The 26,999-nt window shown below is 42.4% G+C and overlaps 2 protein-coding genes across 3 annotated transcripts in view; one reads left to right on the top strand and one right to left on the bottom strand.

Moving 5' to 3' along the window:
* LOC132394603 (uncharacterized) overlaps positions 1 to 17,290 on the top strand; it is a 207,577-nt gene extending 190,287 nt beyond the window's left edge. Inside the window, exon 3 of the mRNA XM_059970941.1 lies at positions 16,623 to 17,290. Within this exon, the coding sequence (XP_059826924.1) occupies positions 16,623 to 16,658 (36 nt within the window). The 3' untranslated portion in view covers positions 16,659 to 17,290. The remainder of the gene's footprint in view (positions 1 to 16,622) is intronic.
* Positions 1 to 26,999, bottom strand: part of abhd16a (abhydrolase domain containing 16A, phospholipase) — a 125,428-nt gene that overhangs the window by 41,484 nt on the left and 56,945 nt on the right. For both annotated transcript variants that reach the window (XM_059970939.1, XM_059970940.1), the window contains 4 exons: positions 25,228 to 25,344; positions 5,967 to 6,081; positions 5,331 to 5,432; positions 1,647 to 1,710 (listed from right to left, as the gene is read on the bottom strand). In XM_059970939.1, coding sequence (XP_059826922.1) covers positions 1,647 to 1,710; positions 5,331 to 5,432; positions 5,967 to 6,081; positions 25,228 to 25,344 — 398 coding nt within the window. The remainder of the gene's footprint in view (positions 1 to 1,646; positions 1,711 to 5,330; positions 5,433 to 5,966; positions 6,082 to 25,227; positions 25,345 to 26,999) is intronic.

The following is a 26,999-nucleotide window of genomic DNA, read 5'->3' as shown; positions in this document are numbered from 1 at the left end:
AACGAATCTCAAGGTTCTACATGGTGAAATATATGTACTTTGATAATAATTTAACTTTGAATTTCAAGATAAAATTTATTTGCATATGGAAAAGCATCGACTTACTAAGGATACCAGCTTGGCTTTGCGCAGGGCAAGGTCCTATTTCAATGGTTCCGTCGTGATTATTGAAGATATAATGAAGATGTGGTTATGTCAGTGGATGTCATCGACATAGATTTTGGTAAAATATTCACGATGTCCTACAGAGTAGGTTGGTTGAGAAGACTGGACCCAAAATTGGCTTGGCCACACAAGACAAGGGTTAGTAGTAGAGGGGTTTCCTTTCCTTGTCAGATCTATGACCAGTGGTTCCTCCACGAGCAGCACTAGCACCTCTGTTGTTTGCAACTCATATTCAAGATTTCATCTCATCAGTAAGTATGCAGATGACACAGATACTGCTGAGGTTGTGGGTAGTGTGGAAGGCTGTCACAGGATACAGTATAACAGGATATAGAAGTGAGCAGAGAGATAACAGATGGAGTTTAATCTGAACAAATGTGAACGGTTGTATGTCTGGAAGGCCAAATAGCAGGACTTTTCGGAGCATTGATCTAAGGGTGCAACTCCACAGCTCCCAGAAGGGGGCAGCACAAATTGACAGGGTGGTAAAGATTTGCCTTCCTTGGTCAGAACACTGAACATGAAAGTTACAGCTGTATAAAACCTTGGTTAGGTCACATTTGGAGTGAAGGCTGCAAAGTGCAGCCATCAGGAGGAGGTACAGAAGCCTAAAAGCACACACTCAAGGATTCAAGAACAGTTTCTTCCCCTCTTTCATCCGATTCCTGAATGTACATTGAACCTATGAGCTCTACCTCACTACTTTTTTTTCTGCACTACTTATTTAATTATTTCACTTTATACATTCAGTTTTCTCTCTATTATTATGTATGGCAGGTACTGCTGCCACAAAGTCAACAGATCTCACAACATACGCTGGTGATGTTAATCCTACTCCCGATTCTGATTCAGGTTGCTGTGCAATTGTCCAGGCTTTGGAGAGGGTGCAGAAGAGGATCACTTGGATGCTCAGAATGAGAGGGGAAGAGCTTTATGGGGAGTTTGGACAAACTCCCTGGAGTTTAAGTGGCTGCGGAGAGACTTGATATCAAATTATGTGAGGCACAGACAGGGGAGACAATCTGTCTGCCAAAGGGAAAACGTCAAATGCTAGGGGATAGGTTGAAATCAAGGGGAAGAAAGTTCAAAGGTTCAAATGTGAATCAAGTTAGTTTTTACGCACAGAGTGGTAGGCGACTAGAACACGCCAGCAGGAGCAAGCAGATGAAATAGGTATGTTTCAGAGTCATTTAGACAGGCACGTGTACAGACAGGGAGTCATGCGGGTAGATGGAGTTAGTTTTCATTTGGCATGGTTAGTAAGTCAAAACACCACGGATAGAGGGTTAGGTTCACTATGTGTAGAAGGGATGGGGACCAGTGCAGAGACAGGGGATGAAGCTTTCAAGCCTAGACTCAGCACAATAATTTACAAGCTACTGTCTGACCTACTTCATGTGAAACAGAAAACCACAGATTCGAGGAAATGTACAAGGCGTTCTGCCAGCTCTCCTCCGGACTGATCACGCAACGTGCCCTACCTTCCAGTGGAGTGCTGACACACCCGACTTCATAGAAACCAGCGTTGCCCTCACAGCAGACCACCTGGCATTGGAAAGAAAGGCACTTGTTACCGAGGGACAGCCTCAACAGAGACCGCTAAAGAAACCCAGTCATCCTTGTCCGAATGAGGCTATTACTCCAGTGTCAGATCTCAGAAAGAATACTGAGGCTCCCATTTCTGCTTTCCCAATGTAACTTCAAATTTTCAAATACTTACACATTTCCCTTTTTACTTATATAACATAGAATATTAGAGCACAAAGGAAAGATCTTCAGTCCACTATATTGTGCCAAACTCATTAAACTAGTAAATAAATTAGGTGAGAGTAAGCATTAGGCACGGACTAGAAAGGCCGAGATGGCCTGTTTCCGTGCTGTAATTGTTATATGGTTATAAATGCCTAATTTCTTCTGCGTACATAATATCCATCGGTTTATTATGCTCACGTGCCTATCTACAAGTCTCGGACAGTGTGATGGACATTCACTTTCCAGGGCTTGCGAGTTTTATTACTAACCTCAGCTTTCTAACACAACAGCATGAGCTTTCCAAAGGGCCAGAGCTGTTTGTGATGTAGTTAAATTTCTAGCCCATATTCCTTGCTCAGCTTCAAGTAAACAGTGAGCTTTGTAGCCCCATGTTCAATTAATGTAAGGCAATGGGGTTACATTCATTGGCCTGCATCAAACAGACAACTCTGGCTAAGTTATCTGCATCATTGTGACTGAGTTCAAGGAAGCTTACAGACCAGACTGATTTTGTCACATTAAACATGGTCACAGGTATAACTGATCAATCAATAGTTGGGATATTTGTGTATTCAGAAAGTCAGCCCTCACAGGATTAATTTTGGGTGTCTGGCAGAACTTTTTAGACAATCTATGTGACTTACTTTGTCCCAGCAAAGATATCTGAAAAATGCCACATGTAAATAACCTCAACTAGTGGTAAAACAGTATAAATGTTAGGAAACATTAGGAAGGATAGGAATGACAGAAAGAAGGCAGCAAATTTATTCCTCAGCCTTCAGTTTCTGCGACGGACAATTTGTTCATTTGCAACTCATTAGTATGTTCTTTTAGTTCATAAGAATTGTTCCTGTATTCAAAAATCCTTTTGAAATTCAGAAATCTTTTATATGATGTCCTCTGTTTTTCTAAATTTAAACATAAATCACTAAAAATAAAATAAACTGTGTTTAATCTACTCTGTTAGCTAAAAGCACCTCCCTTTGGTAGGATACCCACCTCCTAAGCAGTGGATATTGGAAGCTGGACCTCACCGTAGAGATTAGACAGGGAGGTTAGCTTGTCTTTGAAGAGTAGGTCGATACAGTATAACTCCCCAGAGTAAGGTGAGGTACCCACAGGACCTATATCTGAATAGGCTTAGAATCTCCTTTTCAATTTAGAGTTTTGCAGATAGTGATCCCCATATTGTCACAACAGAACATAGAGCATCAAGCAATGCAGTACAGGCCCATTGGCCCCAATGTGCTGACTCTTTAACCTACTCAAGGAGCAATTTAACCTTTTTCTCCTACATAGCCCTCCATTTTTCTTCCATCCATGTGCCTCTTAAATGGGGTTTTTGCTTGGTTTAAGTCACAGGCTCCCCAGCACTGAATGGGAGAGGAACAGGATGCATTACTTATTGTTATATTGTAATTTAGATGCATTACTTGTTTTTATATTGTAATTTAGAGTAATTTTTTATGTCTTGTACCGTACAAGAGCCTGAACGCACACAGTCAATGATTCTGGAACGGTTTCTTCCCCTCTGTCATCAGATTTCTGAATGGCCATTGAACCCCTGAACTCTACATCACTACTTTTTTTTCTTTTTACATTACTTATTTAACTTTATATTACTGTAATTTATAGTTTTTTTATTATTACCTGTAGCAATGTACTGCTGCCTCACTACAACAAATTTCAGGACATATGCCGGTGATTAATACGCAGTGTCGGGAAGTGCGTGCTCCTGCTCTTTAGTAGGAGAAATGAAATTGCTGACTATCTTCAAAATGGAGAGAAAATATGCAAGCAACTGGCATTCCTCGTGCATGATTCCCTAAAGGTTAATTTGCAGGTTGAGTCTGTGGTGAGGAAGGCAAATGCAATGTTAGTATTCATTTCAAGAGGACTAGAATATAAAAGTGAGGGTATAATGTTGAGACTTTATAAAGCACTGGCGAGGCCTCAGGAGTATTGTGAGCAGTTTTGGGCCCTTTATCTTGGAAAGGATGAGCTGAAACTGGAGAGGGTTTGAAGGAGGTTCACAAAAATGATTCCAGGTTTGATTAGCTTGTCATAGGAAGAGTGTTTCATGGCTCTAGGCTTATATTCACTAGAATTCAGAAGAATGATGGGTGATCTCACTGAAACCTATCAAATGGTGAAAGGCCTTGTCAAAGTAGATGTGAAGAGAATGTTTCCAAAGGGGAAGAGTCTAGGACCAGAGGGCGCAGCCTCAGAACAGAGGGGCATCCTTTTAGAATGGAATGGTGAGGAATTTATTTAGCCAGAGGGTGGTGAACTTGTGGAATTCTTTGCCACAGACAGCTGTGGAGACCAACTACTTATGTATATTTAAGTAAGAGGTTGATAGATTCTTGAGTGGTCAGGGCATGAAGGGATACAGGGAGAAGGCAGGAGATTGGGTGCGAGAGGAAAACTGGATCAGCCAAGATTAAATGGTTAACCAGTCACGATGTGCCAAATGGTCTAAATCTGCTGCTATATTTTATGGTCTTAAGATGATATTAAACCTGATTCTGATAATGATTCTACTGGAACAAAGCAATAAATTTCATGACCTACGTAAATGATAATAAAGTCAGGAGATTCTGCAGATGCTGGAAATCCAGCAAAAGACACACAAAATGCTGGAAGAACTCAGCAAGCCAGGCTGTGTCTATGGAAAATAATAAGCATTCACCGTTTCGGGCCCAGACCTTTCGATTGTTTTTTCCTCTCTATGAGTGCTGCCTGCATTTTGTGTGATAATAAACCATATTCTGATTCTGAATTTGGCGGACAGGTGTAAGTACTGAACGGTTATTGTTGTGGGGGATTTTAACTTGTGTTAACTAGCCGCTCCTTAGTTCAAGGGGCTTAGATGGGTGATTATTTTACACTGACAGGCAGATTTTGTTCTGTGACAATTCGTAAATAGCCCTGTGAAAGAAGAGGTTCCACTGGATTTAATCCTGGAAGATGAAGTCAGTCACAAGTTAGGAGGGTCTGTGGATTCTATTTCAGAGCCTGTAAAGAATAAGCCCAGCAAGCAATGCAGTGGAAGGTTACCACGGGCAGACGTGATGGCAGAGCTGTGGTACCAATCACATCGACACTATGGAATGGAAGACTCCACTCCTGTTCCCAAGTCCTAGGGTTACATTGTACCTAGTGGCCACCAGAAACCCGAGTCATCCGAAGGAACTGCATGGCACTGGAGCTGCTGCCTTACTGACTGACCTGACCTCACACTCTCTGTGTGACGCTGCCATGTTCTCCCTGCGACCCCACCAATTTCACTGCTGCTCTGGACTCCACACTCTTTCCAAGAACGCAAAGTTTCCTCGCTTATTTGGCTGCATGCCTCCCCCCTTTCACACCAGCTCTGTGTGTCGGGGGGGTGGGGGCAGAAACTGCCTTACCAGCTTCTTTCCGTTCTCTGTGCCTGCTGCCCTCCGGTCCAAGAACACCGTGTCGATCTGGTTCCCGTCGCAGGAGATCAGCTTGGCTCGCTTACCCTGGTGCTGCAGAAGCAAATGAATACAAGACAAGCTCAGCCACGAGCTGGGGAGACAAATGTCACGGGCAGGTCGCTCGCCCCCTCATAAACAGGGCAGCCGCTGCCCGATTTCTCCCACGTACTGCTGCGAGGATATTGTGCATTCTCCCAGTGACCACGTGGATTTCCTCCTGGTGCTCCGCTTCCCTCCCACGTTCCAAAAGACGTTAGGGTTACTAAATTGTGGGCACCAGAAACACTTGTGGTCTGCCCAGCACAATCCTTGCAGATCTGACACAAATGATGCATTTCACTGTATGTTTCGATATTCCAGCTAATCTCTCTTTAACTCGTGAGCACTACCTCATTATCCCTCTTTGCACCATTTATTTTTATTGTATCTTACCGCAACTTGTTATACCTGCACGGCACTGCTGCCACAAAGCAACAAGTTTCATGACTGATGTCGGTGTCGATAAATTTGGTTCTGATACTGAATCTAACAGGCACCCATCCCATTCCTGTGTTTCGACTACAGCTCGGGAGGAATCAATCCTACCTCTTCCATCAGTCGAGCCTGTCCCTGCAGTAACATGGGCATGATGGCTTTCTGTAGCAGCGACACCGAACCAGGGTACAGCATCCGACGGCCAAACGATTTAGCGACCAAGTAGCTGCAAAGCAAACAGCTGCTCAGTTACCAGGGCAACAGTCTGGATGCCTTAAATAAAAACAATGTCGGAGGTGCTGAACGGGTCAGGCAGCCTCTGTGGGAAGAGACGCAGGGTTAACATTTCAGATCGAAGACAAAGATCAAGTTTGCTTCTCTCATCTTGCCTGACTTGCAGTGCTTCCAGCATTTCCTGCTGTAAATTGAAATTTCCAACATTTTATTTTTGACTTTCTGATCCTGGCTGATCGAAGCTTTGTTTAGACCAGAGAAATTTAGGCCCTTCAGCTGACCATGTAACCTACTCTAGAGACTGGCTAGAACTTCTCTAGCACATAGCCTCTGTTTTTCTAAGCTTCATGATTATGATTACTCTTCATCCCAGGCACTGTAAAAAAAGAAAGCAGAGACATTGCACACAGTGTGGTAAAATACTCCTCGTGAGCGTGTGCTGGGGAGAATCAAATGGGTGTTACTGGGTATATGAGAGAGAATGGTTCACGGGGAAATAAAGAAGAGAGGATGAGATGTAAGGCATAGCCTAGATGGGCAGAAAAGCCTCATACACTGTAAGGACATCCAAGCTCAGCCATCTCACTGAATAGTGGTGCAGACTCAGACAATTCTTTTTTTTATTATTAGTCTTTTTTATACATTTTCTGCATCGCTACAGATAAAAAAACCCCCAGATCAAAATGAAGAACATTAATACAGTGCAAAAATAAACATACAATAATATAATCCAAAAGAAGATAATTGAGAAAGCACCCAAATTGAAGGTACGTAAAATTAGTATCCTCCCCAAGCCCTGCAACAAAAAAGAACTCCAGACCAACCACAACACAATATAGAGAGTATACATCAGGACATTCAAACCCCCAAAACTGTAAATACACTTAGCAACAGAAGATATTAATGCTTACTACCAACAAAAAAGGAGCTGAAAGCAAGGGACCAAAAAAAAACCTTAGTTAAGAGGAAGGTTATGAAAGTACTCAATAAAAGGTCCCCAGACCTTATTGAACTTTGTATCCGAATTAAGAACTGAATAATGAATTTTTTCAAGGTCTAAGCAGGACATAATATCATTAAGCCATTGAGCATGCGTGGGTGGGGCAACATCTCTCCATCTAAGGAGGATTAAACGTCTAGTCAGGAGAGAAGCAAAAGATAATATTCGACACTTAGTCAAACTCAGATGTAAATCTGTCTCACCCAAAAAACCGAACAAAGCAATTAAAGGGTTAGGTTCTAGGTGGTGATTCAGAATATAAGATAACGTTATGAAGACATCTTTCCAAAACTTCTCCAAGCTAGGACAAAACCAGTACATATGAATGAGAGAGGCCTCGCCCCTTTTGCATTTATCACAAAGAGGACTAATATTAGGGTAAAATCGAGATAGTTCAGATTTAGACATATGGGCTCTATGAACAATCTTAAACTGTAAAAGGCAATGGCAAGCACAAAGAGAGGTTGAATTAACCGATTTGAGATTCGAGACCCTAGTCTCATCAGATAAGGAGATATTTAAATCCTGCTCCCAAGCCATTCTAATTTTATCCACAGGGGCACGTCGTAAGGATGCTAATTTATCATGAATAAATGATATTAAACCTATACCTAGTGGATTAATAGAAAGAAATAAATCCATAACATTTTTCTCAGGCATTTCAGGGAAGTTAGGAATTAAAGGATTAATAAAGTGTCTAATTTGGAGATATCTAAAAAAATGAGCATTGGGCAGATTGAACTTAGCAGAGAGCTGTTGAAAAGATGCGAAGCGATTATCAATAAAAAGATCTTCAAAACGTCTAATGCCCTTCCTATACCAATCATGGAATGCTGAATCACACACAGTAGGTAAAAAAAGGTGATTATGTAAGATAGGGCTAGAAAAGGAAAAACCATGGAAACCATAAAATTTCCTAAACTGAGCCCATATACGCAAAGTGTGTCTAACAAGAGGATTAACAATTAATCTGGACAAACTACTAGGGAGTACAGAGCCAAGAAGTGCAGAAATAGATAAATCTTTAGTGGAGCTCAACTCCATTGCCACCCAATTAGGGCACTCGGGTTGGCTATGGAGAAAAGACCAAAAGGTAGCACAATGTATATTGGCTGCCCAATAATATAAACGAAAGTTAGGTAAAGCCATGCCACCCTCTTTTTTAGATTTTTGGATATAACCTTTATTAATTCTAGAGCGCTTATTCTTCCACAGATATGACAAAATAATAGTCTAAGGAATCAAAAAAAGATTTAGGAATAAAAATTGGGATTGATTGAAATAAATATAAAAGTTTAGGGAGAACATACATTTTAACAACATTAATACAACCTACCAAAGACATAGATAGAGGTGACCATTGTAACAGACTCTGTTTTATAGTATATGAAAGATTAGCAAAATTTTCACAAAAGAGATCTTTAAACTTCCTTGTGACTGTAATCTCAAGATAAGTAAATTGATTATGAACTACTTTAAAAGGGAAATCATGGAATGTTAATTCTTGTGCTTCTTTATTAATTGGGAAAAGTTCGCTCTTATGTAAATTAAGTTTATAGCCAGAGAACTGGCTAAACTGATCAAGAAGTGAAAACATTGGAGGTAAGGATGTAGTCGGATTTAAAAGAAAAAGTAATAAGTCATCAGCATAAAGAGAAACTTTATGCTCAACACCCCCTCTCCAAATCCCGGTCAATTCAGGACAATTTCGAAATGCTATCGCCAAAGGTTCTATAGCCAAATCAAAGAGAAAAGGACTTAAAGGGCATCCCTGATGGGTGCCACGTTTGAGGTTAAATAACTGGGATTTCTGAAAATTAGTCAAAACAGAGGCAGTAGGACACAGATACAGCAATTTGATCCAAGAGATAAAACTTTGACCGAAGTCAAATTTTTCTAAAACTGCAAAAAGGTAGTTCCACCTTTTATATGATCAAATGTTTTCTCCGCATCGAGGGAAATAACACATTCAGGAATCCCGGTTGGAGATGAATATAAAATGTTAAATAAACGCCGAATGTTTAAAAAAAAGGAAGACGGTTTTTAATAAAACCAGTTTGATCATCAGAAATAATAGAGGGAATAACAGTTTCTAATCTATAAGCCAAAACTTTGGCCAAGATTTTAACATCAACATTAAGCAAAGAAATCGGCCTATACGAGGAACACTCTGTTGGGTCTTTACCCTTTTTTAATAAAAGAATAATAGATGCCTCATTAAAAGAGGGTGGCAATTTACCGTAATTAAACGAGTCAGATAGTACTGAGAATAACTGAGGAGAAAGAAGTAAAGAGAATGATTTATAAAATTCTACGGGGAACCCATCAGGTCCAGGAGATTTCCCTGAAGGCAATGCAGAAATTGCAAAAGATATTTCTTCTGATGATATAGGCGCATTAAGTTTGGCTTTAAAATCAGATGAAAGCGAAGGAATATTCAGATTACTTAAAGATGATCAACAGAGATATTCTCATTCAAAGATTCAAGGAATAAAGTCGAGAATAAAATTTTTTAAATGTGTCATTGATTTCTAAGTGATCCGATGTAAAGTCTCCATTCTCCTTCTGGATCTTTGTAATATGTTGTTTGGCTTTGGAACGCCTCAGCTGATTGGCTAGAAATTTACCAGATTTGTCACCATGAATATAAAAGCGACTCTTATTTTCAAGAAGTTGGCGTTCGACAGGTTGAGTAGACAGAAGATTAAATTTAGTTTGGAGTTCTACACGCTTCTTGTATAATTCAGGATTCTTAGTTTGAGCATACAGTTGATCCAATTCTTTAATCTGATTAATGAGGACTAATCGATCTGCACAGGACTTTCTATTAAGATTTGCTGTATAGGAGATTATTTGACCCCTCAAATATGCTTTCATGGCATCCCAGACAATCTGGGATGACATTTCAGATGATGTATTGGTGTTAAAATAAAAGGTTATCTGATCCTTAATAAATTTTAGAAAATCATCATCCGAAAATAAAGTCGAGTCAAAACGCCAGTGTTTATTCCTCTGAGGGAGACCAGGAAAATTTAAAGAAAAAGTAATTGGGGCATGGTCAGAAATCAGTATACTCTGTTAGTCACAAGAAGAGACAAATGGAATAAGTTGATTATTGAGTAAAAAGTAGTCAATTCTAGTAAAGGTATGGTGAACATGTGAAAAAAAACAATAATCTCTCTCAGTGGGATGAAGAAAACACCATATATCAGAGATACCATAATTAGAGAGAAAAGAGTGAATAGCTAAGGCAGATTTAGTAGGTAGTCTAGTAACAGAGGACGATCAATCCAAATTAGGATCTAACCAACAATTGAAATCGCCACCCAGTATAAGAGAGTACAAGTTTAAATCTGGTAGTGAGGAGAAATAACATTCAAAAAAATTAACATTATCAAAATTGGGAGCATACAGGTTTGCTAGTACAACTTTAGCATTATATAATTTACCAGAAACAATAATAAAATGGCCATTTGTATCAGATATATTATGGAGTTCAAAAGGAATATTTGAATTAATAAGGATGGAGACCCCCCCACCCCCCCCCCCCAGCTTTGGCAGCAAAGGATGAATGAAAATGCTGACCCGCCCACTTTGACAAAAGCCAAGAACTATCAAAACTACGAATATGAGTTTCTTGAAGGAAAGCAATGTCATCTTTGAGTTGTTTAATATGCGAGAAGACCTTCCTTCTTTTAACAGGATGATTCAATCCCTTTACATTCCAGCTCACAAATTTAAGTGTATTAACCATTATCAATTGTTAGTGCATAGAAGGTAGCAGGCATATAAAAAATCAAGCAGTACAATAACAGTCTGGGAGCAAAAATGTAAACATAGATCAGTAGAATCAAAACAGAGACATGTCCTGAATAACAAAGGAAAACAAAAGAAACAGTGAGTAGTGTTGGAACTGGAGAACCCACCCCACCCTCGCAACCCAAAACTAGTCGGCTACCTAAAAAAGCAGCTAGCTCTACCAAAAAAATTAACCCAAATATGACTTCCAGTTCTGTGTCGTTAACAAAAGTTCCGTATAAATAATATAGCAAATAATAACTAATTTATGCACTAGAAAACAGAATTACAAATAGGAACAACTTCAACAGAAGTATAAAACTTAATACAAAGAAAATCAGAAGAAAACTAAAACTAACCTACCAGCGAAAAATTATAAAAGATTAAAAGAAAAAAAAGGGAGGGAGAAAAGGGGGAAATTATAAATACAAAGAGAGTACTTATCAACCATTTACAGAAAAAAAAGCAAAACTTAAACAAACAGGGAGGCCTTCAATAAAAACTCCAAACCTCCAAAACAAGTCAATTGTTCTCTATAGATAAAGTTATACAAAAATAGATTACACAAGTAAAATCTAAAAGTCCGCAGGGAAACATTAAACAAATTATCTATTTAGAAAAAACACACAAGTCCAGGGAGTGATTGTCTCCAGCCCTAAGAGTTTCAATAGACAATGACTGAATTATGCAAGTAAAGTCTGAGTTTGGAAAAAATAGACTCAGACAATTCTAACGGCCAATTTCTCCGCTGTTACATCAGGACAGGATATTGTCTAGGCGGTACTTTGGAAGTCAAGAATGAGGGGTAAATACTGAGTTCACAACATTATTAGTACTCATTACAAAGGAATAACTCCATCACGGACAGTCCCAAAACCAGCTGCAAATGAGCAACCCCACCCATAAAAAAACAAAGAGCTACTGAAACTCCAAGGACTTATTCCGGGGAGAGGAAGGATCTTCGCCTTGAAGACATTCAAACCCTGTGGCAAGAACAGAAGCCACAGGGCCCATCAGCCTTCCACTGGTCCGGGACAGAGGACTCCGGCCAGCTGCAGGGGTTAAGAAAAAGGTGGTGGTTTCAAAGAAATAACAGTAACTAACTCACTGTACTGCAAGGAAGAAAGTAAAGAAAAAACAAAGAGAACCACAGAAGAACAAAGATTTTGTCTGGTCGTTATCTTTATACCACAAGCCAGCTCAGACAGGATAGGTTAAAAAAAACTGTTGACAAGAGCAGCTGATGAGACAAGGACAGTCTGACTTATGCTGGCACAGGCTTGCAGACAAAGAAACTACAAAAAGAACCACTATACAATAAATTTCTAGAAATCTGCTGAACATTTACAAACTGGTGATTGATTATAGATATAAGCAAGCATAAAGAAATTTAAACACGCAAAAAGTGACAATTTAGACCAGGGGCTCCACGGACCCCTTGCTTAATGGTATAAAAAGGTTGGGAACCCTTGATTTAGACACTAATCCAACAGTGCCTATGTTTATCTTCCTTTTAAAGGTTTGGTGAAATTCAGGATTAAGACAGCAAGATTGAGATTGAGATTCAGGTGAATTTATTTATCACATGTACGTTGAAACACACAATTCAATACAGCATTTGTGTTAACAAACAAGCGAAGGTTGTGCTTGGGGCAGCCTGCCAGTGTCGGATCCATAAGATATGTTGTCAACTACGGAAAACTGTGCCCTCAGAAATATATAAAGTACTGTGCAAAAGTCTTAGGCACATGTAAAAAAAAGTTCTGTAAGCCGAAGTTGTCCTCTAATATTGATATTTTTACCCTGGAAGAACCATTCTAACCATCGACTCTACTTCTTTCTGTGGACCAGACGTCTCCTCTGTTACACCTTAGACCATAAGACATATGAGCAGCAACAGGCCATTCAGCCCATCCAGTCTACTCAGCCATTATGGCTGATTTATTATCCCTCTCAACCTCATTCTCCCCCTTTAACATTTGACACCCTGTCTAATCAAGAAACTTCTGCTTTAAATATACCCATTGATTTGGCTTCCACAGCTGTCTGTGACAACGAATTCCACAGATTCACCACATTGTGGCTAAAGAAATTCCTCCTCATTTCTCTGCTAAATGGACATCCCCTATTCCAAGGCTGTGCCCTCTGGTCCTAGACTCCCCCACTATAGGAAACATCCTCTCTACAGCCATTCAATGTATGGTGCCTATAAAAAGTATTCACCACCCTTGGAAGTTTTCATGTTTTATTGTTTAACAACATTGAATCACAGTGGATTTAATCACGAACAAGAGAAAATCTGCAGACGCTGAAAATCCAAGCAACACACACACAAAACGCTGGTGGAACTCAGCAGGCCAGACAGAATCCATGGAAAAATTACAGTTGACATTTCAGACCGAGGCCCTTCAGCAGGGCAGTTATAGCAGATTTAATCTGTCTTTTGTGACACTGATCAACAGAAAAAGACACTTTGTTGTCAAAGTGAAAACAGATCTCTACAAAGTGATCTAAATTAACTACAAATACAAAACACAAAATAACTGCTTACATAAGTATTCACTCCTTTTAATATGACACACCAAATCACCTCTGGTGCAGCCAAGGTATTTCAATTGACTGTAGTAAAAATACACCTATATCTGGAAGGTCCAACTGCTGATGAGTCAGAATCCTGGTAAAAACAGCACCATGAAGACAAAAGAACACTCCAAGCAATTCCAGGAAAAGGTTATTGAAAAGCACAAGAACATTTCCAAGTCACTGAATATCCCTTGGAGTACAGTTAAGTCAATCATCAAGAAATGGAAAGAATATGGGACAGCTGTCAATCTGTTTAGAGCAGGCAGTCCTCAAAAACTGAGTGACCGTGCAAGAAGGGACCAGAGTAAGGGAGGGCACCAAGAAACCAATGACACCTCTGAAGGAGTTACAAGCTTCAGTGGCTGAGATAAGAGAGTCTACACATACAACTGTTGCCCGGGTGCTTCACCAGTCACAGCTTTATGGGAGAGGGACAAAGAGAAAGACACTGTGGGGAAAAAAAACTCACATAAAATCTCCTCTTGAGTTTGCCAGGAGGCATATGGGAGTCTCTGCAGTCAGCTGGAAGAAGGTTTTATGGTCTGATGAAATGAAAATTGAGCTTTTGGCCATCAGACTAAATGCTGTGGAAAGTGTGCAGACCTCAATCCAATTGAAAATGTGTGGCTGGACTTGAGAAGGGCTGTTCACTCATGTTCCCCATGCAATCTGACAGAGCATGAGCAGTTTTGTAAAGAAGAATGGGGAAAAATTGCAGAATCCAGATCTGCAAAGCAGATAGAGACCTACCCACACAGACTCAAGACTGTAATTGCTGCCAAAGGTCTATCTACTAAAGGAGGGAAGATATATAAAGGAGATACTGAGTGAGGTAGTTCTCTTTTGGAAGAGGACAGCGAGGCTTGAGAGGAAGTGCGGCGGCGGCCATTTTCAAATTGTCCAATTGCTTCTCAGATCGGAGTTCTGAGAGGCGGGACTGCGCAGGCGCGTGAAGGAGGCCCGGGAAGGAGGGAAGATATATAAAGAACGCCGCCTTAAGAAGCGGGCAGCTTCGTTTGCGGGCAGCGGAGTGAGCCGGGCGCAGAGTGTAGGGCTTGGGCTCAGAGGGCACAGTAGGCTTATCTTTTAGTTCTTGTATTTTCAGTTATTTGGGAGGTATGAGTGTGAGGGCAGCTTGTTGTTCTCGGTGTCGGATGTGGGAGATCCTGGAGTCTCCGAGCCTCCCGGACGTCCACATCTGCGCCAGGTGCGCCGAACTGCAGCTCCTGAGGGACCGAGTTAGGGAACTGGAGCTGCAGCTCGATGACCTTCACCTGGTCAGGGAGAGTGAGGAGGTGATAGAGGAGTTACAGGCAGGTGGTCACTCCGGGACCACGGGAGGCAGATAGGTGGGTTACAGTCAGGAAGGGGAAGAGGCAGGTACTAGAGAGTACTCCAGTGGCTGTACCCCTTGACAATAAGTACTCATGTTTGAGTACTGTTGGGGGGGACAGCCTACCTGGTGGGAGTGACAGTGGCCGAGCCTCCGGCACAGAGGACGGCCCTGTAGCTCAGAAGGGTAGGGTTAGAAGAAAGAGGTCCATAGTAATAGGGGACTCAATAGTCAGGGGCTCAGACAGGCGTTTCTGTGGAGGTGACCGGGAGTCCCGGATGGTAATTTGCCTCCCTGGTGCCAGGGTTCGGGATGTTTCTGATCGCGTCCAAGATATCCTGAAGTGGGAGGGTGAAGAGCCAGAGGTCGTGGTACATGTAGGTACCAATGACATAGGAAGGAAAGGGGAAGAGGTCCTGAAACGAGAGTATAGGGAGTTAGCAAGGCAGTTAAGAAGAAGGACCGCAAAGGTAGTAATCTCGGGATTACTGCCTGTGCCACGCGACAGTGAGAGTAGGAATAGAATTAGGTGGAGGATGAATGCATGGCTGTGGGATTGGAGCAGGGGGCAGGGATTCAAGTTTCTGGATCATTGGGACCTCTTCTGGGGCAGGAGTGACCTGTTCAAGAAGGACGGGTTACACTTGAATCGTGGGGGGACCAATATCCTAGCGGGGAGGTTTGCTAGGGCTACAGGGCGGACTTTAAACTAGTAAGATGGGGGGGGCGGGAGACTATTTGAGAAGACTATGGGAGAGGAGGTTAGTTCACCAGTGGAGCAAGTAAATAGACAGTGTGTGAGGGAGGAAAGGCAGGTGATGGAGAAGGGATGCGCTCAGCCCGAAGATGTAGGGGAGAAGAAAGAAAAGGATAATAAATTTGAATGCATTGTTAGGGATGGAAAGAGAGGAGGAGATGGAGAGTATCTTAAATGTATCTATTTTAATGCTAGGAGCATTGTAAGAAAGGTGGATGAGCTTAAAGCGTGGATTGATACCTGAAATTATGATGTTGTAGCTATTAGTGAAACATGGTTGCAGAAAGGGTGTGATTGGCAACTAAATATTCCTGGATTTAGTTGCTTCAGGTGTGATAGAGTAGGAGGGGCCAGAGGAGGAGGTGTTGCATTGCTTGTCCGAGAAAATCTTATGGCGGTGCTTTGGAAGGATAGATTAGAGAGCTCCTCTAGGGAGGCCATTTGGGTGGAATTGAAGAATGGGAAAGGTGCAGTAACACTGATAGGAGTGTATTATAGGCCACCTAATGGGGCGCATGAGTTGGAAGAGCAAATGTGTAAGGAGATAGCAGATATTTGTAGTAAACACAAGGTGGTGATTGTGGGGGATTTTAATTTTCCACACGTAGACTGGGAAGCTCATTCTGTAAAAGGGCTGGATGGTTTAGAGTTTGTGAAATGTGTGCAGGATAGTTTTTTGCAACAATACATAGAAGTACCGACTAGAGATGGGGCAGTGTTGGATCTCCTGTTAGGGAATGCGAAAGGTCAGCTGACAGATGTATGTGTTGGGGAGCACTTCGGGTCCAGTGATCACAATAGCATTAGCTTCAATATAATTATGGAGAAGGACAGGACTGGACCTAGAGTTGAGATTTTTGATTGGAGAAAGGCTAACTTTGAGGGGATGCGAAGGGATTTAGAGAGAGTGGATTGGGTCAAGTTGTTTTATGGGAAGGATGTAATAAAGAAATGGAGGTCATATAAGGGTGAAATTATGAGGGTACAGAATCTTTATGTTCCTGTTAGGGTGAAAGGAAAGGTTAAAGGTTTGAGAGCACCATGGTTTTCAAGGGATATTAGAAATTTGGTTCAGAAAAAGAGGGATGTCTACAATAGATATAGGCAGCATGGAGTAAAGGAATTGCTCGAGGAACATAAAGAATGTAAAAGGAATCTTAAGAAAGAGATTAGAAAAGCTAAAAGAAGATACGAGGTTGGTTTGGCAAATAAGGTGAAAGTAAATCCAAAAGTCTACAGTTATATTAAAAGCAAGAGGATAGTGAGGGATAAAATTGGCCCCTTAGAGAATCAGAGTGGTCAGCTATGTGTGGAACCGAAGGAGATGGGAGAGATTTTGAATGATTTCTTCTCTTCGGTATTCACTAAGGAGAAGGATATTGAATTGTCTAAGGTGTGGGAAACAAGTAAGGAAGTTATGGAACCTATGACAATTAAAGAGGTGGAGGTACTGGCGCTTTTAAGAAATTTAAAAGTGGATAAATCTCCGGGTCCTGACAGGATATTCCCCAGGACCTTGAGGGAAGTTTGTGTAGAAATAGCAGGAGCTCTGACGGAGATCTTTAATATGTCATTAGAAACGGGGATTGTGCCGGAGGATTGGCGTATTGCTCATGTGGTTCCATTGTTTAAAAAGGGTTCTAGAAGGAAGCCTAGCAATTATAGACCTGTCAGTTTGACATCAGTGGTGGGTAAATTAATGGAAAGTATTCTTAGAGATAGTATTTATAATTACCTAGATAGACGGGATCTGATTAGAAGTAGCCAGCATGGATTTGTGCGTGGAAGGTCATGTTTGACAAACCTTATTGAATTTTTTGAAGAAGTTACGAGGAATGTTGACGAGGGTAAGGCAGTGGATGTAGTCTATATGGACTTCAGCAAAGCCTTTGACAAAGTTCCATATGGAAGGTTAGTTAAGAAGGTTTAGGCATTAGGTATTAATGCTGGAGTAATAAAATGTATTCAACAGTGGCTAGATGGAAGATGCCAGAGAGTAGTGGTGGATAATTGTTTATCGGGATGGAGGCCGGTGACTAGCGGGGTGCCTCAGGGATCTGTTTTGGGCCCAATGTTGTTTGTAATATACATAAATGATCTGGATGATGGGGTGGTAAATTGGATTAGTAAGTATGCCGATGATACTAAGGTAGGAGGTGTTGTGGATAATGAGGTGGATTTTCAAAGCTTGCAGGGAGATTTATGCCGGTTAGAAGAGTGGGCTGAACGTTGGCAGATGGAGTTTAATGCTGAGAAGTGTGAGGTTCTACATTTTGGCAGGAATAATCCAAATAGAACATACAGAGTAAATGGTAGGGCATTGAGGAATGCAGAGGAACAGAGAGATCTAGGAATAACTGTGCACAGTTCCCTGAAAGTGGAGTCTCATGTAGATAGGGTGGTGAAGAGGGCTTTTGGAACGCTGGCCTTTATAAATCAAAGCATTGAGTACAGAAGTTGGGATGTAATGCTAAAGTTGTACAAGGCATTGGTAAGGCCAAATTTGGAATATTGTGTGCAGTTCTGGTCACCGAATTATAGGAAAGATATCAATAAATTAGAGAGAGTACAGAGACGATTTACTAGGATGTTACCTGGGTTTCAGCAATTAAGTTACAGAGAAAGGTTGAACAAGTTAGGTCTCTATTCATTGGAGCGTAGAAGGTTGAGGGGGGATTTGATCGAGGTATTTAAAATTTTGAGAGGGATAGATAGAGTTGACGTGAACAGGCTGTTTCCATTGAGAGTAGGGGAGATTCAAACTAGAGGACATGATTTGAGAGTTAGGGGGCAGAAGTTTAAGGGAAACACGAGGGGGTATTTCTTTACTCAAAGAGTGATAGCTGTGTGGAATGAGCTTCCTGTAGAAGTAGTAGAGGCCAGTTCAGTTGTGTCACTTAAGGTAAAATTGGATAGGTATATGGACAGGAAAGGAGTGGAGGGTTATGGGCTGAGTGCGGGTAGGTGGGACTAGGTGAGATTAAGGGTTCGGCACGGACTAGGAGGGCCAAGATGGCCTGTTTCCGTGCTGTGATTGTTATATGGTTATATGGTTATAAACACTGACTTGAAGGGTTTGTGTTTGATAGTTATAATAAATTTAGATCAATTTGTAGAAATTTTTCACTTTGCCATGAAAAAGTGTTTTCAGTGGATCAGTGACAAAAAAGCCAAATTAAATCCACTGTGATTCAACCTTCTAAAACAATAAAGCATGAAAACTTCCAAGAGAGGTGAATACATTTTACAGGCACTATCGGCCTATCAATACTTGATACGTTTCAATGAGATCTCCCCTCATTCAACTAAACTGCAGTGAGTAAAGGCCCAGAGTCATCGAGCACAACCCATATGCTCACCCTCTTATTCCCAGCATCATTCTTCAGAACCTCCTCTGTGCCTCCCCAATGCCAGCACATCTTTTATGTAACACCCTGGTTAGAATTGCTGTAGGTATTATTTTATTTTGGCAGTTCTGTAAGAGCAGTCTGTTCTGCTTTTAGCAAGTTTGTGTTTGATCTGAAGATAAAAGGCTATGTTATTCAACTGTGTCAGCCAGTCAGGGTGGTGGAATTGAGAGAAGGTTCTGGAGAACGCTGTGCGGAGAGATTTTTGTGGGTCTTGCTGTGGGTCAAGGTCTTTTTGGTGGGAGCCGACAAGGCCGAAAGGAAGCCCCTAATGGAACGCACTAAGCCGAGGGCTGCTGCTGAGTGGGGTCCTTTAACCGGGGAAATGACCAGTATTTTCTGTTATAATTGTGGAGAAGATGGACACTTCAAGCGGGAGTGTGAAGGGCGGGAAAATCTTTGGAAAGGAAATCAGCAGTTAACCAAACTCTGAAGTAAAACTACAGAGGGACCCAGTGAAGGAACGGGCTGACGTTTCAGAGAGGATACATTCCTATCAGTGTATCAATGGAAATACTATATACAAAACACTATTCCTGAATGTTTAGTGGGAACAAGCTCTGATGTATCCATACAGACTGAAGGTGCTTATGCTAAAGCCATACTTGACACAAGTTCTCAAGTTACTTTGCTTTATAGATCCTTTTACAACAGGTATTTGATGCATTTACCATTGATGCCACTCAGTGCCCTTGAGATTCAGGGGCTCGGTACTGATGAGTACCCAAACGATGGGGTTACCGGTCTTTGAAGTTTTCAGAAGCAGATGCTGGAGTAACTGAGACTCCTGACACACCAGTGCTGGTGAAGCTTCCATTCTTGTGGGAACAAATACTGCTGTTGTGAGAAGGCTTGGGGGCACATGCAAGGAGAGAAATGGAGAGAACTTTTTGAAAACCTTGTCCATTCACCCTGTGTTCAGAGCTGCTTTTGAGAAGATACAAGTTCCTCCTAACCAGAATGATGAGCAGAAACAAGGAAATGTGTGGTACACCCAGTCTAAACCTCTCATGTTACGTCGTGGAGGTGTAGCTAGAGTGACAGGAATTCCCAAATTGGCTGGAATGTCCAAGGAATGGAAAAGGAGATTAACTGAGAAGATGCTGGGAGCAGAGGAGCCTAAGTTGCCGGAAGACAGGAGTGACAGACAGGGGGAGGCACCCTTCCAGTAAAGGGTCACAAAGGGTTGGTTGAGCTGCAGGAGCCAAAGATCAGATAAGGAAGTCTCAAAGAGTCAGGAAACCCCCAGGTAGGATGGCCTATGATGCACTGAGGTAACAGAGAGTAGCATCTACCCCCCTAGTGAGATATGTCATTACAAATGGATTGGAGGTCTTGATATCATGAAATTCCTATGAAAACTTTTTAATGATGGGCTGATAAATTTCAAAGTCATGAGGACATGACTGTTCTTGGTGCAGGGGAGAGTGTAACACTCTGGTTAGGATTTTCACTGCTACGCTGTAGGTATTTCATTTCAGCAGCTCTGTAAGAGGAGCCTGTTTGGCTGTTAGCATGTTTGGATTTCAGCTAAGGATAAGGGGTTATGGTGTTCAACTTAGGAAGGTTGTGTCAGCCAGTTAGGATGGTAGAACTGGGAGCAAGTTCTAGAGAACACTGGGTGGAGAGGTTTTTGTGACACACACTGGTGTGTGTCAAGGTCTTTTTGAGAAAACAGTAGGGAAGATGGCTGAGGATGCCGTCCCTGTGCTTTTTGGAAATGAATGGCTTTAAAGATGAAGGACCAACACTCTTGTGGACAGCCCGTTTATTCGAGATGGATTTTGAGCGACATTCGGAAGGTGGTGTGTGCTTTCACGCAGATGAGCTGATGACAACTTCAAGGTGAACTCCAACTTGTGTGTGCATTTGGACTGGGTGAACTCTAATGGGCCCCTTTATCTTTTTCCTTTTCTTTTTCCTACTAACTGTTCAATAAAGCTGAAATTTGTAAATATACTTTCTTTGTAACAGTATGCAGTGTACGATGTTACTTTCTTGCCGACAGCTAATTGCACGGAGGCAGCACTTAAATAGTATTCATACAGATCAGGGTTCGGGTGGTCAACATATCCGAACATCCTGCTCTGGAGGGACCCAAGTCATTCCGACCCCAAGACGTATGGAGTTTGAGAAAGGTGGAGATAAGGCAGCAGAGTGAAGACGGCAACTCCTTTGCTTGCTTTTTCAGAAACAGCTCTATTTCCATCTTTGATATCTTTATTTTTTCCTTTCAGGGTTCTTTTGAAGACCCTGACTTGGAGTCTCAGGACCCGCTCTCGGGGTTTCATTACCGGCCATTGCTCGGCACGCTGAGGGCACGGCCTAAGAGTTCAGCTTGGCTTTGTAGGCTTAGGATCTCAGGACTCTGGAGACGGGCGGATCGAAGGTCAGTGTCATGGCAGAAAACCCGTGTGTCGTCAGGGGAGTCAGAATATCTATGGCTATGTGCCCAGAACCTCGAGATCTTTGGGCACAGAGCTCAAAAAAAGCCACGTAATGAACTTTTAACATCATAAACCACTGAGTTGTTTGTTATGCCTCCCTTCACGCTGTGAAACGGAGTCACCTCCTCCCTCATTAGGGAGAGAGGGGGAGAGCATGTAGTATGTTGAACACCAGGTGAACGAGTAGACTTTGGGGTACTGCACGTCTGTATCATTACTGTAACTTTGCTCACGCTTGAGTGCCCGGGGACAAGTGCCAATGCTTTATTTCTGCTGGTGGGGAGAAGGGAGATTGTTGCTTGCTGCCACTTTGGCACAAGAGGGAGGGGAGCTGGGATGGGGTACTTCGGTGTTCTAACATTTAGCTGTCATTCATTTTTTGGGGCACTCCTCTGTTTCATGGATGGTTGCAAAGAAAAAACATTTCAGGATGTATATTGTGTACATTTCTCTGACATTAAAATGTACTTTTGAAACCTCTGAACTTTGGTTTTCTCACCACTGAGTCCAGTGGCTGTTAGCGAGGGGTTAACGAGCCACTTCGCTAGAGATGCCCAATAAAAAGGGCTTTTACTTAGAGAATTGCCCAAAACTGCTCACAATACTTCAAGTGCAGTCTGACCAAAGCCTCAGCACCACATCCTTCCTTTTATATTCTAATCCTGTCAAAATGAATGCTAACATTGCGCTTGCCTTCCTTACCACAGACTCAACCTGCAAGTTAACCTTTAGGGAATCTACAAGGACTCCCAAATCCCTTTGCATCTCTGATTTCTGAATTTTCCCCTCATTTAGAAAATTGTCCACACCTTCATCTCTTCAACTGAAGAGAATGACCAGACACTTCCCAACACTATATTCATCTGCCACTTCTTTGCCCATTCGCTCAATCCTTTTGCATTCTCCAAGCTTCCTCAACACTACCTACCCCTCCATCTCTCTTTGTATCATAAGAACATAAGAAATAAGAGCAGGAGGAGGCCATCTGCCCATTGAGCCTGCTCCACCATTCAATAAGATCATGCTGATCTGACCATGGTCTTTTCCCCATAACCCTTTATTCCCCTATTATGGAAAACTCTATCCAACCTTGTCTTAAATATACTTACTGAGGCAGCCTCCACTACTTCATTGTGCAAAGAATTCCACAGATTCACCACTCGCTGGGAAAAGCGGCTCCTTCTTATCTTCATCCTAAATCTACTCCCCCATATCTTGAGGCTATGTCCCCTCATTCTAGTCTCACCTACCAGTGGAAACAACCTTCTACATCTATCTTATCTATCCCTTTCATAATTTTATGTTTCCATAAGATCTCCTCTCATCCTTCTGAATTCCAGTGAGCATAGTCCCAGGCAACTCAATCTCTCCTCATCGTCTAACCCCCTCATCTCTGGAATCAACCTGATGAACCTCCTCTGCACTGCCTCTAAAGCCAGTGTATCCTTCCTCAAGTAAGGAGACCAGAACTACACACAGTACTCCAGGCGTGGCCTCACCAGTACCCTGTATAGTTGCAGCATAACATCCCTGCTCTTAAATTCAATCCCTCTAGCATTGAAGGCCAACATTCCATTTGCCTTCTTCATAGCCTGCTGCACCTGCCAACCAACCCTTTGTGATTCATGCACAAGCACTCCCAGGTTCCTCTGCCCATGCTGCAATTGTTTACCAGTTAAATAATAATTTACTCTTTCATTTTTCCTTCCAAAGTGGATGAATTCACATTTACCAACATTGCCAGACCCTTGCCCACTCAACCTATCTATATCTCTCTGCAAACTCTCCTTATCTTCTGCACAATTTACTTTTCCACACAATTTAGTATCATCAGCAAACTTAATACTCAGTCCCCTCTTCCGGATCATTAATGTACATTGTGAACAGCTGCAGGTCCAGCACCGATCAGCGCTCACCACTCACCACTGACTGCCAACCAGAGTAACATGCGTGTATTCAAACTCTCTGCTTTCTATTAGTTAACCAATTCTCAATCCATGCTAATACATCACCCCCAACTCTCAGCCTCCTTATCTTCTAGTTAAGTATATTATTTGACATCTTGTTGAACACCTTCTGGAAATCCAAGTAAATAACGCCCTTCTATCCACTGCGCTCATTATATCCTCAAAGATCTCATCTGCAAACTTAGCCACAAATTCCCTCATCCAAATCACTGACATATAATAAGAAAAAAACCAGTCCCTACTCCGACCGTTGAAAACTACTAATCAGTGGCAGCCAACCAGAAAAGGCCCCCTTTATTCCTATGCCAGTCATCCAATCTATTTTTCCTGTAATACCATAGACTCTTGTTAAGCAGCCTTTGACTCTTGTCAAAGCCCTTTTGAAAATCCAAGTAAACAACATCCACTGACTCTCCTTTGTCTATCATGCTTAATTTCTCAAAGAATTCCAATAGATTTCTCAGGCGTGATTTCCCCTAAAGGAAGCCATGCTGACTTTGGCCTATTTTATCACATTCCTCCAAGTACACTGAAAACCTACCTTTAGTCAAGGACTCCAACAACTTCCCAACCACTGAAGTCAGGCTAACTGGCCTATAATGTCCTTTCTTCTGCCTCCCTCCTTTTTTAAAGAGTGACATTTGCAATTCTTCAGTCCGCCAGAACCATTCCAAAATCTAGTGATTCTTGAAAGATCATCACTAATGCCTCTACAATCTCTTCAGCTACCTCTTTCTGAATCCTCAGTTATAGTCCATCTGGGCCAGGTGACTTTTCTACCTTCAGAACTTTCAGCTTCCCAAGCACCTAATCCTTAGTAATAGCAACAACACTCTGTTCTGCCCCGACACACCCAAATTTCTGACATACTGCTAGTATCTTCCACAGTGAAAATGATGCAAAATACTTAAGTCCATCCGCCATTTCCTTGTCCCCCATTACTATCTCTCCAGCATCACTTTCCAGCGCTCCGACATCCATTCTTGCCTCTCTATTATTATTTAGGTATCAGAAAAAATACTTCTGGTATTCTCTTTGATATTATTGGCTAGCTTACCTTCATATTTCATTTTTTTCCTCCTTATGGCTTTTTATTTACCAACTGTTGGTTTTTAAAAGCTTCCCAATCCTTTAACTTACCACTAAGCTATATAAGCTATATTATATCCTCTCCTTTGTTTTTATGCTGTCTTTGACTTCCCTTGTCACCCAGTTTCCTCATCCTCCTTTAGAATGTGGTTCTTCAAAACTGCCCCCAGAAACTCCAAACATTGTTGTTCTGCCATCATCCCTGCTAGTGTCCCTTTCCAATCAACTTTGTCTCGCTCCTCTCTCATGCCTCTGCAATTTGCTTTACTCCACTGTAATATTGATACATCTGACTTTATCTTCCCCCTCTCACACTGCAGGGTGAATTCCGTCCTATTATGATCACTGGCTCCTAAAGGTTCCTTTACCTTTAACTCTCTAATTAAATCTGGTTCATTACACAATACTGAATCCAGAACTGCCTTTCTCCTATTGGACTCAACTACAAGCTTCTCTAAAAAAACCATCTCATAGATATTTTAAATATTTCCCTCTCTTGGGACCCAGCACCAAAATGATTTTTCCAGTCAACCTGCATATTAAAATCCCCCATGACTGTCGTAACTGCCTTTTTCTCCCAACAGAGGCACAGGGTGTCATGGAGAAGGGAAATGCGGAGCCACAGTAATACAGAGAGACACGAGGAAACATGGAGGTGCAGTGATACACAGATGCTGCCTGATCTGGCTGAACATCAAAGTTGTACTGTGGTTAGGTATGGGGACACAGGGGCTCCAATTGTCAAGGACAGGCTCACCTGATAATCTGGCAGGGGAGGCCCAGGACATTGTCAATCACGCTGTCCACCGTCCCTCGGTACTTGTGTTCTGGCTTCAGGAGGGGAACCCCACCCTTCCTCACGTTCCCACCCTTCCTGGAACAAAGGGACATCGTCAGTGAGGGGAAAACAGGAAACAAGAGAGAAAGGAAGACGCCAATCAGACCCAATAGCCCTCGAGATCCTGGCTGACCTACACCCAAGGCCCACTTTGCACAATAAGACACAGGATACTGCAAATGCTGGAATCTGGAGCAACACACAGGAAGCAAGAGGTACTCAGCCAATCAGGCAGCATCTACGGAAGGAAACGATCAGCCAACATTTCAGTTTGAGACCCTTCATTTGCACTGAAGGACAGAGGGGAGATTGCTGGTATAAAAAGGGGAGGGCAGATTGCCACTATAAAAAGATGGTGAAATTGCCAGTATGGGGGGGGGGGGGTAGGGAGAGATAACCAGTATTAAAAAAAAAAGGGATGGGGTGGGGGGGGGGAGATTGCCGATGTAAAAAGGTGGGGGAGATCGCCGGTGTAAAAAGGTGGGGGAGATCGCCAGTGTAAAAAGGTGGGGGAGATCGCCGGTGTAAAAAGGTGGGGGAGATCGCCGGTGTAAAAAGGTGGGGGAGATCGCCGGTGTAAAAAGGTGGGGGAGATCGCCGGTGTAAAAAGGTGGGGGAGATCGCCGGTGTAAAAAGATGGGGGAGATCGCCGGTGTAAAAAGATGGGGGAGATCGCCGGTGTAAAAAGGTGGGGGAGATCGCCGGTGTAAAAAGGTGGGGGAGATCGCCGGTGTAAAAAGGTGGGGGAGATCGCCGGTGTAAAAAGGTGGGGGAGATCGCCGGTGTAAAAAGGTGGGGGAGATCACCGGTGTAAAAAGGTGGGGGAGATCACTGGTGTAAAAAGGTGGGGGAGATCGCCGGTGTAAAAAGATGGGGGAGATCGCCGGTGTAAAAAGATGGGGGAGATCGCCGGTGTAAAAAGGTGGGGGAGATCGCCGGTGTAAAAAGGTGGGGGAGATCGCCGGTGTAAAAAGGTGGGGGAGATCGCCGGTGTAAAAAGATGGGGGAGATCGCCGGTGTAAAAAGATGGGGGAGATCACCGGTGTAAAAAGGTGGGGGAGATCGCCAGTGTAAAAAGGTGGGGGAGATCGCCAGTGTAAAAAGGTGGGGGAGATCGCCGGTGTAAAAAGGTGCAGGGTTAAGAGGTGTAACAAGATTTGGTAGGTGATGGGTGGATCCAGGTGAGGAGAGGTGACAGGCAGATGGAGCAGGGGAGAGTGGAAATAATGGCAGCCAGTACTGACCAGTCTTTTGATCTGCAGTACCCTGTAACATGTAAAGATAATGAATTAAACATGGGTCTTGTTACTAACAGGAACACTATCTAACAGTCCATTAAATCTGTGACAGCAGGGCCACCAAGGTCTCAAGTCATAGACCATTTCAGCACAGAAACAGACCCTTTGGCCCATCTAATCCATGCTGACCTGACCTTCTGTCAAGTTTCTTCTACTTGTACCCAGACCACTGTCTTCCAAACACCCCCCCATCCACGTACTTATCCAAACTTCTCTTACATATTGCATTCGAACCCATAACCACTACAGTTCAATCCGCACACACCCCACCCTCTGAATGAAGTCCATCTCAGACACCTCTTAAATATTTCACCTTTCCTATGATCTCTAGTTGTAGTCTTAACCAATGAAAAACCCTGCATTCATCCTATCATTCTTTGGCTGATCATCGAT

This window comes from Hypanus sabinus, chromosome 5, assembly GCF_030144855.1.
Source record: "Hypanus sabinus isolate sHypSab1 chromosome 5, sHypSab1.hap1, whole genome shotgun sequence".
In the NCBI taxonomy this organism is placed as follows: domain Eukaryota; kingdom Metazoa; phylum Chordata; class Chondrichthyes; order Myliobatiformes; family Dasyatidae; genus Hypanus; species Hypanus sabinus.
The sequence above is the reverse complement of the archived record's forward strand: the minus strand, read 5'-3'. Positions and strand labels throughout refer to the sequence as shown.